Here is an 11,847-nt window from a genome sequence, read left to right as displayed (position 1 = left end):
GACAAAGAGAGAAGAGGCCAGCACCAAACTCTCAGCCTAGCTGGGGTATTTTACCAAGAAGCTATTTATGAAAGGAAGCACTGCTATCAGTCCAGACTTGTAAGTTTACATCAGGTTTCTTCAGGTGGTATCTATGTGATGTCTAAAGGGTTATTAAAAATAAGTGGGCGGATGGGTGGATGGATGGATGGATGGATAGATAAACAGATGATAGATAGATAGATAGATAGATAGATGAGAGATAGAGTTCTTTAACCCCTCAGAGACCCAATGTCTAAACTGTAGCATGAAGATACTACCTGACTTAGAGATAGATCCCACGCCCAGCCCATCCCAAGAGAACTTAAGTTCCCATCCTCTGTGTTGCCTTGAATTCTTCTGAGATAGGAAATCCATCTTCCAAATTCACAATCAGTGGTCCTCTTCTTGCAGGACATTTTCAAATTACAGCACTTTCCACACTAAAATGTAATTGTTTTACGTGACCATCTGCCCCCAGTAAATTGTGAACTTCCTGGAGGCACAGATTGTATCTTACTCACCACTCCATCTCCAGTGCCAACTGAAGCACCTGCCATGAGATAGCATTCGGTGAATATACAGGGGAGCAGAGGGGGAGGCATCTGGCTGGCTTAGTCAGTAGAGCGTGTGACTCTTGATCTTGGGGTCATGAGTTTTAGTCCCACACTGGGGGTAGGGAGTACTTTTTAAAAACTGGAATTAGGGGGGGCGCCTGGGTGGCGCAGTCGGTTAAGCGTCTGACTTCAGCCAGGTCACGATCTCGCGGTCCGGGAGTTCGAGCCCCGCGTCAGGCTCGGGCTGATGGCTCGGAGCCTGGAGCCTGTTTCCAATTCTGTGTCTCCCTCTCTCTCTGCCCCTCCCCCGTTCATGCTCTGTCTCTCTCTGTCCCAAAAATAAATAAAAACGTTGAAAAAAATTTAAAAAAATAAAAATAAAAACTGGAATTAGGAGAATTGATGCATAGGGGCACTTGTACCCCAATGTTTATATCAGCACTTTCAACAATAGCCAAATTATGGAAAGAGCCTAAATGTCCATCAACTGATGAATGGATAAAGAAATTGTGGCTTATATACACAATGGAGTACTATGTGGCAATGAGAAAGAATGAAATATGGCCCTTTGTAGCAACGTGGATGGAACTGGAGAGTGTGATGCTAAGTGAAATAAGCCATACAGAGAAAGACAGATACTATATGGTTTCACTCTTATGTGGATCCTGAGAAACTTAACAGGAACCCATGGGGGAGGGGAAGGAGAAAAAAAAAAGAGGTTAGAGTGGAAGAGAGCCAAAGCATAAGAGACTGTTAAAAACTGAGAACAAACTGAGGGTTGATGGAGGGTGGGAGGAAGGGGAGGGTGGATGATGGGTATTGAGGAGGGCACCTTTTGGGATGAGTACTGGGTGTTGTATGGAAACCAATTTGACAATAAACTTCATATATTGGAAAAAAAAGAAAAATAAAGATAGAAATGAAATATCCCTTAAAAAATAAAATAAAATAATAAAGTAAAAACTGGAATTAACAGTGGGTAGAGATATTCCATAGCCTCTCTCCTTTTTAGCACAGTATTTGGTACTCTGTGGGTATTCAGAAAATATCTAAAGAATAAAGATCTCCAAGGGCCGAGACCACAGCCTCTCCATCTCTGAATCCCAATACCCAGCACTGTGATTGCCTCAGGAAAAGGCCAGACCTATATGAAAGCACTTCGTAAAATGCCATGCACCTCATGGTAACATTCCCTTTGCTTCCAAAGTGGAATTATAATCATGACATGCAAAGAAGCACATGCTCACAAAACAAAACTCACCCCAATGCTTCTGTGGCTCTGCTATTCTCACCAAAGGTTCCTCCTTTTGTACTGAACACAGAGATTTAAAAAATTTTTTTTCAACGTTTATTTATTTTTGGGACAGAGAGAGACAGAGCATGAATGGGGGAGGGGCAGAGAGAGAGGGAGACACAGAATCGGAAACAGGCTCCAGGCTCCGAGCCATCAGCCCAGAGCCTGACGCGGGGCTCGAACTCACGGACCGCGAGATCGTGACCTGGCTGAAGTCGGACGCTTAACCGACTGCGCCACCCAGGCGCCCCTGAACACAGAGATTTAAATGTCCGGAGAAGAGTCAGTTCCTGCAGGTTCCTCAGTTAGCCATTCAGAAAGAATTAAGACCCAGCTACCAACCAGAGCTCATATCTTACAGGAGACTCCAGACAGAAGATCTTCTCACCCTTTGGTCTCAGACTTGGAAATGCTAAGACTAAGCCACAGAGTCTCAATTGCACCCGATTTAAAACAAGAGTAAAGTAAACTTGCCTCCCAGGTATTCTTGAATTCTGGCATCTCAGCCTTGAGTTCACCCTGTGTGAGAGATACCAGAGGGGAATTCATCATGATCAAGTGAGAGAAGGCTGCTCCCAAAGAGCTATACCTTTCCCCTTCCCAATCAGGCAGACAACCCCATGGGAAGCAGGACTTGGATAATAAAACCTCAAACTTCCTTGTTGGTAGCATAACTTTGGAATCGATAGGAAATGTAAAAAAAATAAATTTACCTAATGTTCACTGGGTATTTACTCTGTATGGGGCTCTAATAGGAAACAATTACATGAAGCTCCAAATATTGAAGTAAAACGTGTATTTATTCTCTCACGGGTCATCATGAAGTTGACTTTCTGTGAAAGTCTATCAGAAAAAATATATTCCATATTGAAATATTCAGTTTAAAAAATCTAAGGGAGATAATTTTTTTAATGTGATCTATGAATATTTGTTGTAAGAAACACATTTGTTAAAAATGTTTGTGGTATAAAACTGTTCACCTAAATTGCATTTGTTGTAAGGGGTTGATTTCATTTCATAACCTGATAAAGATTCGCCCATTGTCTATGGGTTAATCCCTCACCTCTCCAGTTCTAATCAAACCCCGCCATTATAAATGATGTACAGATTTATTCAGAATTAGGAATATATATATAGTCCTTCTTCCAAAAAGGTATTTTACAAGAAAAATAAATACATGGCTCTATTGGTTTATGCTTTTATAAAAATGGGAATGTCAAAGAATGTTTATAGCAGCTTTTATTCGTAATGACCAAAAGCAGAAATCAAATCAAATGTCTACAAACAGGGGAATACATTTTGTTCTGTTGTAGTATATGTATACAGTGGAATACTATTCACCAAACAAAAAGAACAAACTACTGTAACCCACAACACAACGAATATTTAAAAACATTATGTTGAGTGAAAAGAAACCAGACACAGTAGAGTACGTGCTTTATGACTCTGCTTTCTGAGTTTAAGAAAGGGCTAAACTTCCATGATGATAGAAATTAGATCAGCAGTTGCTTATGGGAAGTGGAGATTGCTTGGAAGGGGTCATGAAAGAAGCTTCTGGGGTAATGGAAATACTCTACCTCTTGGTTAGGACTTAGGTTACACAGTTATATAAATTTATCAAAATTCATTGGGTTGTACACTTAAGGTCTGAGCATTCCACGGAATATAAGTTATATCTCATTAAAAAGAAAAAAACTAGCTGGGATGGGTAACTACAATGGAAGGAACATCTGATCCCAGTGTCAGTGTACTTGAGTTTGTGCTCAAGTTTTGTGCCTGATTTATTCAGAAGCAGAGATTGCTGTGTCCCACAACATTTGTTTTCTCTTTCTTCTTTCTATAGTTTTACAAACTCTGAATTTTTATCTGGGCACATACCCAGGTGGAATAAAAAATTACATTACCCAGCCTCCCTTGCAACTTTATTTTTTTTAATGTTTATTTATTTTTGAGAGAGAGAGAGACAGATGGAGTATGAGCTGGGGAGGGGCAGAGAGAAGAGGGAGACACAGAATCTGAAGCAGGCTCCAGGATCCAAGCTGTCAGCACAGAGCTGGATGCAGGGCTCGAATCTATGAACCGTGAAAACCATGACCTCAGCCGAAGTCAGCTGCTTAACCAACTGAGCCACCCAGGCGCCCCTGCAACTTTAACAAAGGGGACATGATGCACCTTTGTTGTCCCTTTCTCTTTCCTGATGCCAGGAATGCTGTCATTATGGCTGCATCTACAGCGCCGTCTTGGGTCGCAAGATGACTCAAGGATGGAGAAACAAGAGAGACCATTTCCATCCTGAATTGTCTACCTCTTGACTTCTACCTTGTTTCAGATTCTGTTCCTAGCAGATAAATCCTAATCCAAATGATGTTTCAAACTCCAAAAATGTACACTGGGAATGATTCAGATTTCATTGACCTCACAGGATTACTATGAGACTCTGATGAAATAATTGATATGTAAGGGCTGTGAATTATACACAAGATGTCATGCAGATATAAAATATATCAATTGCTCTACTAATAATCCTAAATATGGCTCTAGGGTATTTTCGTGCATTTGAAAAGTTGTTATATTTTCATTGCAAGGTAATAGATTAACATCCTTTCTATACTGCAACTAAAAGTAATTCACAAGACAGAGCTTCTCTGGCTCCAAATCATCTCACATCTAGCTCAAGCCTTTCCAAAACAATAAAGATAGATAGTGTTGACACAACTTTGACATCTTTCATCCACTCAGTAGTTATTGAGTGCCTATCCTCTTCATTCATCACACTAGGTACTAAAGCAGAGTAATACTAAAATCTTTCAGCATCTAGAAGTTTGCCACTAACTGAATTACCAACAGCTAATTCAGATAATTAACCAATTCAAAGATTTAGGTATTAGGCAAATGACCAATTCACTGAACTACTAATTTATCAAACACATGCTTCACCTCTAATCTACTTTACTGCATTTACTATCAATGAAGCCTTGGAAAATCTGGGGGCGCCTGGGTGGCTCAGTCAGTTAAGCTCCTGACTCCTGATTTCAGTTCAGGTCATGATTTTATGGTCCCAAGTCAGGCTCCGTACTGTCAGTAGTGCCTGCCTAGGATTCTGTCTCCCTCTCTCTCTCTGTCCCTCCCCAGCTCATGCCTCTTTCTCTCTCTCTCTCCCAAAATAAATAAATAAACTTAAAAAAAAAAAAAAGCAGCAGCCTTGGAAAATCTGAGTTGTAAAACACACAGAAAATCAACATTCAATGAATCTAGATCAACAAATCCATACAACAGAAGTTGAGAAATCGAGTTATGCCAAACTGGCAAAAATTTGCAGACACTATTTCCAAATAGTTCAAATCAAGAGTAAAACCTCCAAGGCAGCACGGAAGGACGTGTCCATGCCCATTCTCAAGAAAATAAAGAATGTGCCTTAAGCATGACTTTTGTGCTCTTCTTTGATATGTGTATTTGCCATTCAACTCTAGTGAGTTTCTGCTGAAACCGAATAAACACAAACCCTCAGTAGGTGTGCAACAGTGAGGATTCATTCCCACATCAGTGCAGTGTGTCTGCAGGCTGGCTGCGCAGCTCTGTGTCAGGCTGCAATTCGAGGCGGTGGGGGGGGGGGGGGAGCAGGTGAAGGGGGGGCAGGTGAAGTTCTGCTCCACGTGTGTCATTCTACAGCCCAGGTGATGGGGACATCATCTCATGATGGCTAAAGGGACACAAGAGGCAAGAGACACATGAGGTCCCTTAAGTTTTAGGCTCTAATCAGCAAGCTGTCATGTCCATTCATATTCCATCAGCCAGAGCAAGTCATACAGTTGAGGCCAAAGTCAAGGAATAGAAAAGTATATTCCACATGTAGTGGAAAGAACTTCAAGATTACATGGAAAAGGGCATAGACACAAGAAGGAGTAAAACACTAGGGTGAATAACTCAACCTGAAACAGGAAGGCTTGGCTAACACATGTGAAAACATCCCCTCATCTGCTCCCTGTACCTGTGTCCCTTTCTCAAGAAGGTAAACCGAAAATGAAGACATGTAGCAAAGGCAGTTGACCAGACTGAAAACTCAGTTAGTTGGAAGAGAGAAACAAACATACATAAAATTCTTGATATTTATTATTTCCAAAAAAGCTGAAATTAAACACACACAAAAATTTCCCCCAAATATATTGCTCATCACAGGCTGCAGCAAAACATAAGTGCCATGAATTTTATAAAGGCTTAATCGATATATATGTCCGATTAATCAGAAGTTCAGTGTTAGCAAATTTCTGCTTGGGGAATTAGCAAATCGCCAATTAGTGAAGTAGCGAATTTTTAGCAAATTGCTGCTTGGTGACTTTATTTGCAGTGAATTGGCCCAGAACTCTGGATGTAGAGCTATATATGCAAATGAGACTCATCCTTGCCATCAAGACCTGCAGGTGGTTTGGTTTTTCTTTCTTTCTTTTTCTTTCTTTCTTTTTCTTTCTTTCTTTCTGTTTACAATCACATAATGTCTTTTGTGGAAAATAATTATGACAAAATAATTAATGCAAATGGAAATAATTAATGCAAAATGGCATTGTTTGAGTTTTTGGAAATACCCTTAATATTTGGCTTAAGAGATACAGCTGAATTCTCACATTGGCTTGTGTATTCAATCTGCTGGATATGTTGTCTTTGTTGAAACATATGGAGAAAATTCAGCCTTGCAGAGATATGTAATTGGAAGAAAAAAGATAATGCAAGATGTTAGATTTAAAAATGTTTTTAGTACCTCACTATGTATCCCAAACACTCAAATCTCCATATGCTATCAAATGTTTCTTCCATGCATAAAAATATGATTTATTTACTAGGAATACTCATCTCAGGATATACAGACCTTAAATGATAGAATTTATTTTGACCTATAGTAGGATCGTTTGGCTTCTATTCACAACCCTCAGGCACTCAGCCCAGGGCTTCATTCCTTCATTCCCTAGAGGGAAATTAAAGCAGATGCATTCACAGGAAAACTGTTACATTATGGAAAAGGTTTCTTGCACTTGACCCACGCGTGCATGCCAAGGACCCTGGATCAAGAGTTTTGGTCACGTGCCTGAGGCTGAGCCACCAAGTGATTGAGCTGGATTTTGGTCAGTCACTCTGGCACCAATTCAAATCCATCCACTATGTCCAGGGGCACCACCCTCCCAGATATCACATCTACCAACACTCCCCATGGCAGACATCTCTTCCTAATGACAACCCTGACCTTGTTCAAGCACCGATATGCCCAGCCCAGGAGAAACACAGTGTCTAATCTAAACTGGTAACATAATCCCATTCCTCTTTACCACCATTCACTCTCCCAGCCTCCCTCGCATCTAGGCATGGACATGCGGTTAGAAATAAGAAAATTTTCCGTTCTGGCCAATAAAAAAATATATAAGAATTGTTCTGAGGGGTCTCTGGAAATATTTCCCAAATAAAATGAGAGTCCCTCCTTCCCCTCACATTAGCATATAATACCTAGATGTGCTGTAGCCCTCCTGCTGCCATGGGGCAGGGGGGCAGCCAAGAGAATTCAAGACACACAAACCAGGTGCTCTGGCATCACAGAATTAACAAAACAACCCTAGAATTGCTGGCCCCCAAACTTTTTGTCGAGTAAGCAATACATGTTATATGATTTAAGTCAGGGGTTGCCAAACTTTTCCTGAAAAGGGTGACATATTTTAGGCCTTGCAGACCATACAGTCTCCATGACAACCACTCAACCATGCTACCATATCACAAAGGCTACCATAGAGAAAAGCAAAGTAATTGGCATGAACATAGTCCAATAACCTATTTATGGACACTAAAATTTTATACTCCTATACTATTCATGTATCAACAAATATTTTTTGACTTTGATTTTTTTTTTAAGTATAAAAACCATGTTGGTTTTTAGGCCATAAAAAAACAGGCAATGAGCTGTATCTGGCTTAAGCAACACCCCAGTGCCCAGACAGCAACTGTCTAGAAAGAAAAAGGTCTTCTAAAATTGTCCAAATTAATGGTTAACAATACCTTCACTGTATTTCACATCCAAGAGACATTTCCATTCTAACAATATCTTATTCCTGTGAAATAAGGCTCATAATGAGGAATTTCAGGCATTAGAATCAGGTAAATAAAGCAGGGGTACCAAATGAAGTATAAAAGCCTCCGTGGGACTCCCACAAGATCTCACAACACTATCAGAGAAGGACAAAGCAAAACATAAACTTCTGTCTCCAAGTGCCACAGACTTCCCACACCCCACAGCATGCTAACACCAAGAGGCAAAGTGAATGAACCCAAGGTTGCACAGGTAGAAAACAACAGGGTGGGAATTCACAGTCTAGGTAATCCCTCCCTGAAGGCTGTGGTGCTTCCAACTATGGGCAACAGAAGAAGAGAAGAGATGCAGCTCTTCTCCAAAACATTCTCCAAACTACAGACAGCAATGAATTGGTGCAGCTGTGATTAATGCAATGGAATATAAGGGGTTCATCTAAATACAAAATATAAATATATAAATCTATGTATGTATATATAGACAAACAGGTTAACTTTTCCTCAATTCCTCAGAGTTGACTGAAACCAGAATGCATATTTGGTCACCCCCTAGACATGACAATTTTTTTGTGTTTTCATTTTTAGTCCCTCCCTGAATTCATTCTCTTCCCCCACAGCTTCCTCATGGCATTTTTCACCTCTGCATTCCTGAGTGTGTAGATGATGGGGTTCAGCATAGGGGTTACAACTGTGTAGAACACGGCCACCAGTTTGTCCTCAGTGAAAGTAGAGGGAGGCCGCATGTAGAGGAAGATGGCAGGTCCAAAGAACAAGAGGACCACTGTGATGTGAGAGGCACAGGTGGAGAGGGCTTTGCGCCTCCCCTCTGCAGAATGGTTCCTCAGGTTGTACAGGATGACAATATAGGAGGACACCAGGAGGAGGAAGGAGAAGATAGAAAATAATCCACTGTTGGCCAACACAATAACCCCCTCCACAGAAGTGTCAGTGCAGGAAAGCTTGAATAAGGGATGGAGGTCACAGAAGTAGTGGTCAATCACATTGGGACCACAGAAAGACAACTGGAGAGTGATAATAATCTGGACCATGGAATGAAAAAAGCCCCCGAGCCAGGATCCAGCCACCAGAAGGCGACACACAGACCGGCTCATGATAGTTGTGTAGTGAAGGGGTTTGCAAATGGCCACGTAGCGGTCATAGGCCATTACCGTCAGCAGGAAGATCTCAGTAACTCCAAAGAAGTGGAAGAAGAATATCTGAGCCACACAGCCCTCCAGCGAGATGGTTTTAATCTTGGCAAGTAAGTCTGTCATGAATTTAGGGACAACAGTAGAGGAGTAAGTGATCTCCACCAGGGACAAGTAGCTAAGGAAGAAGTACATGGGGGAATGCAGACTCTTACTGACATTGACTGTCAGAACAATGAGACCATTGCCCACCACTGTGGCCAGGTACACCAGAAGAAACACCACAAAGCACCCTCTCTGCACCTCTGGATCCTGGAAAAGACCGACGATAATTAACTCGGTCACGTTATTTGTACTCGCCATGGAATCTAATCAGGTGTTCTGGGCACAGGTAATGAGAGACCTGCAATAAAACAAACACAGATGGTAACCAATTCTCCTCATTTATAGCACTGTGTATACCTCATTTAGACAGTGTAAACCACTTTACAATACAGTAATCACCAATCCATTCATTTAGCCCACATGTACTCACTCAGCATTAAATATTAGCAACCTAACAACAATTGCATAATAGAAAATTAAGGCTCAGGGAGATGGTTATTTAACCAGAATCACACAGAAAGTGGTGAATTCTGGCTTTCAGACTTCAGCCAGGGCTCTTACAAGTTCACCACCAGTTGATGTGAATTTGAGGGGCCATTCAGGTTCATAGCATGCACTTTTACCATCTTCAGTGAAGCTCTCTACTATTGAGGGATCCCCGTGACACGCTTGTGCTCCCAAATTCCTTGTTTCCTTCATCTCTGCCCTGGGAAAACATCTTCCCACTGATAATTCTTCTCTTCCCAAAAGGTCAAGTACAGTTTTCTTCATTCAGTTATACCAGTCTTCAACCTATCATAACAAGAGTCATCCCCTGGAACAGGGGACCTTTTCCACACCTACATCTATCCATTCAGACTATGCAGAAGTACGGATCACAGAACACACTCATGCTAACAATGTCATATGATGCAAAAACAATATTCTTCAGATTAAGGTGCCATATTCAGAATATTTTCACCACATACGAGCCATGAGAAATAAGGAACAAATAGTATGAACATCTTGCTTCTCTGCTCTAAAATTTATCCTCCTTGCATGTCCCCTTATCCCTGAAATTTTCAAGAAATACTCTTTTGAAAAAGTAAAAGTGTACCTAAACAGCAAGGACCTAAATCAACAGAAACAACAGTCAGTGATGTAGACAGATGGGAACAGAGCCGTGTGTGTCGAAAATCATCAGGTAAGGACATGGTGATGTGTGAAATATCCTAAGAGAACAGATACAGGACTTCTCATTTTAAAAAAAAAGTGTATGAGGAGATGAATATGTTAATCAGCTTAACTGCAGTGATCATTTCATTATGTATATCAGAACATCAAGTTGTAAATATTAAATAGATATCACTTTCATCAAAGAAAGAAAATGTTTAAGATTAAATAAAGTCATCGAACCTGAAAACATTGAGAAACTAGTTTTCAAGAGCAAGAAAATAGTAGAAAAATAAACCGTGGAATTTCAGAGATGCAGAGTATCCTTGATCCTTGACATCGGGCTCTGATTGAGTCCCTTATTCCTCAAATAAATTCCCTTCTTTGCTTAAACTAGTTTGATGGGTTTTTGTTTCTCGGAAGCAAAACCTCCTAAGATAGGAACCTAGGAAAATAAATAAATAAATACATAAACAAACAAACAAACAAACAAACAAATCTGAAAAGCATAGTTGGGACACCTGGGTGGCTCAGTTGGTTAACTGTCCAACTCTTGATTTTGGCTCAAGTAATGATCGCATGATTCGTGAGTTCAAGCCCCATGGAGGCACAGAGCCTGTCTTGGATTCTCTCTCCCTCTCTCCCTGCCCCTCCCCTCCACTTGCACACATTCTCTCTCTCTCTCTCTCTCTCTCTCTCTCTCTCTCTCTCTCTCTCTCAAAATAAATAAACATTTAAAAAGAAAAAGGAAAAAACTGAAAACCATAGCAATATTAAGAAAGTACAAAATATAGTTATGAGTTAGAAAGAACAACTGAAAAATATTCCCTTTACAAAGAAGTTATGCAGAGAAAACCATAAAAATACTAAGGTAACATCAAAAAATCCATGTATAAAATACAAAATATATCCACCCAAAGTGATTTTTATAAACTCAGGTTTAAATAATAAAATTCAACATAAAGATTTCAACTCTCCCTAAATTTATCTACAAATTTAAGCAATCTTAATCACTTCCAATGGAATTTTTCTTTGTAATTTATATAATTACACTAAAGTCCATCTATAGGAGGAAAAAAGCCAGGAAAAGGTGATCAGCCATCCACCAAAGCAAAATAGATGATAGATAGATAGATAGATAGATAGATAGACAGATAGATAAAATAAAACCTGCCCATCCAAGAGCTAAAGTTTCTAAGAATATAGGTACAGCAGAGAAATTACATTGATACCTATGCTAAGCATAGGAAGTATTGCTAAATTCATCAGCGCAGGGCCCTTGACAACAGGTGCAGTGCTGGGAAAACCAAGCACCTAGAAGCATTAGGAATATCTAAAACCATCTCAGCACCCTGGAAAATCAAGTGAATGGATGGTTAGAAGACAAGAGTGTGAGACTCCCCAAGAGTGTGAGACAAGAGTGTGAGACTCACCTTTTACCACAGCCTCACTCACGAGCCCAAGAAAAGGATTTGGACAGAGATTAGGGTTGCAGTTGATAAGACTAACT

General features: G+C 40.4%; 1 protein-coding gene across 1 annotated transcript; it reads right to left on the bottom strand.

Annotated features, from left to right (window-relative positions):
- Nucleotides 1-8,513: 8,513 nt before the first annotated feature.
- Nucleotides 8,514-9,470, bottom strand: LOC122483760 (olfactory receptor 4B1-like). The gene has a single exon (XM_043581127.1). The coding sequence runs from the start codon at nucleotides 9,441-9,443 to the stop codon at nucleotides 8,514-8,516; it is 930 nt and encodes a 309-aa protein (XP_043437062.1). The 5' UTR covers nucleotides 9,444-9,470.
- Between the last annotated feature and the right edge of the window lie 2,377 nt (nucleotides 9,471-11,847).

The sequence above is a fragment of the Prionailurus bengalensis genome, chromosome D1 (genome assembly GCF_016509475.1).
Source record: "Prionailurus bengalensis isolate Pbe53 chromosome D1, Fcat_Pben_1.1_paternal_pri, whole genome shotgun sequence".
Lineage (NCBI taxonomy): Eukaryota > Metazoa > Chordata > Mammalia > Carnivora > Felidae > Prionailurus > Prionailurus bengalensis.
Note: the sequence above shows the minus strand (reverse complement) of the source record. Positions and strands in the feature narration are given on the sequence as shown.

Bases quoted from the DNA above. Each gene is read 5' to 3' on its own strand.
- LOC122483760 (XM_043581127.1), bottom strand. From the start codon at position 9,443: ATGGCGAGTACAAATAACGTGACCGAGTTAATTATCGTCGGTCTTTTC.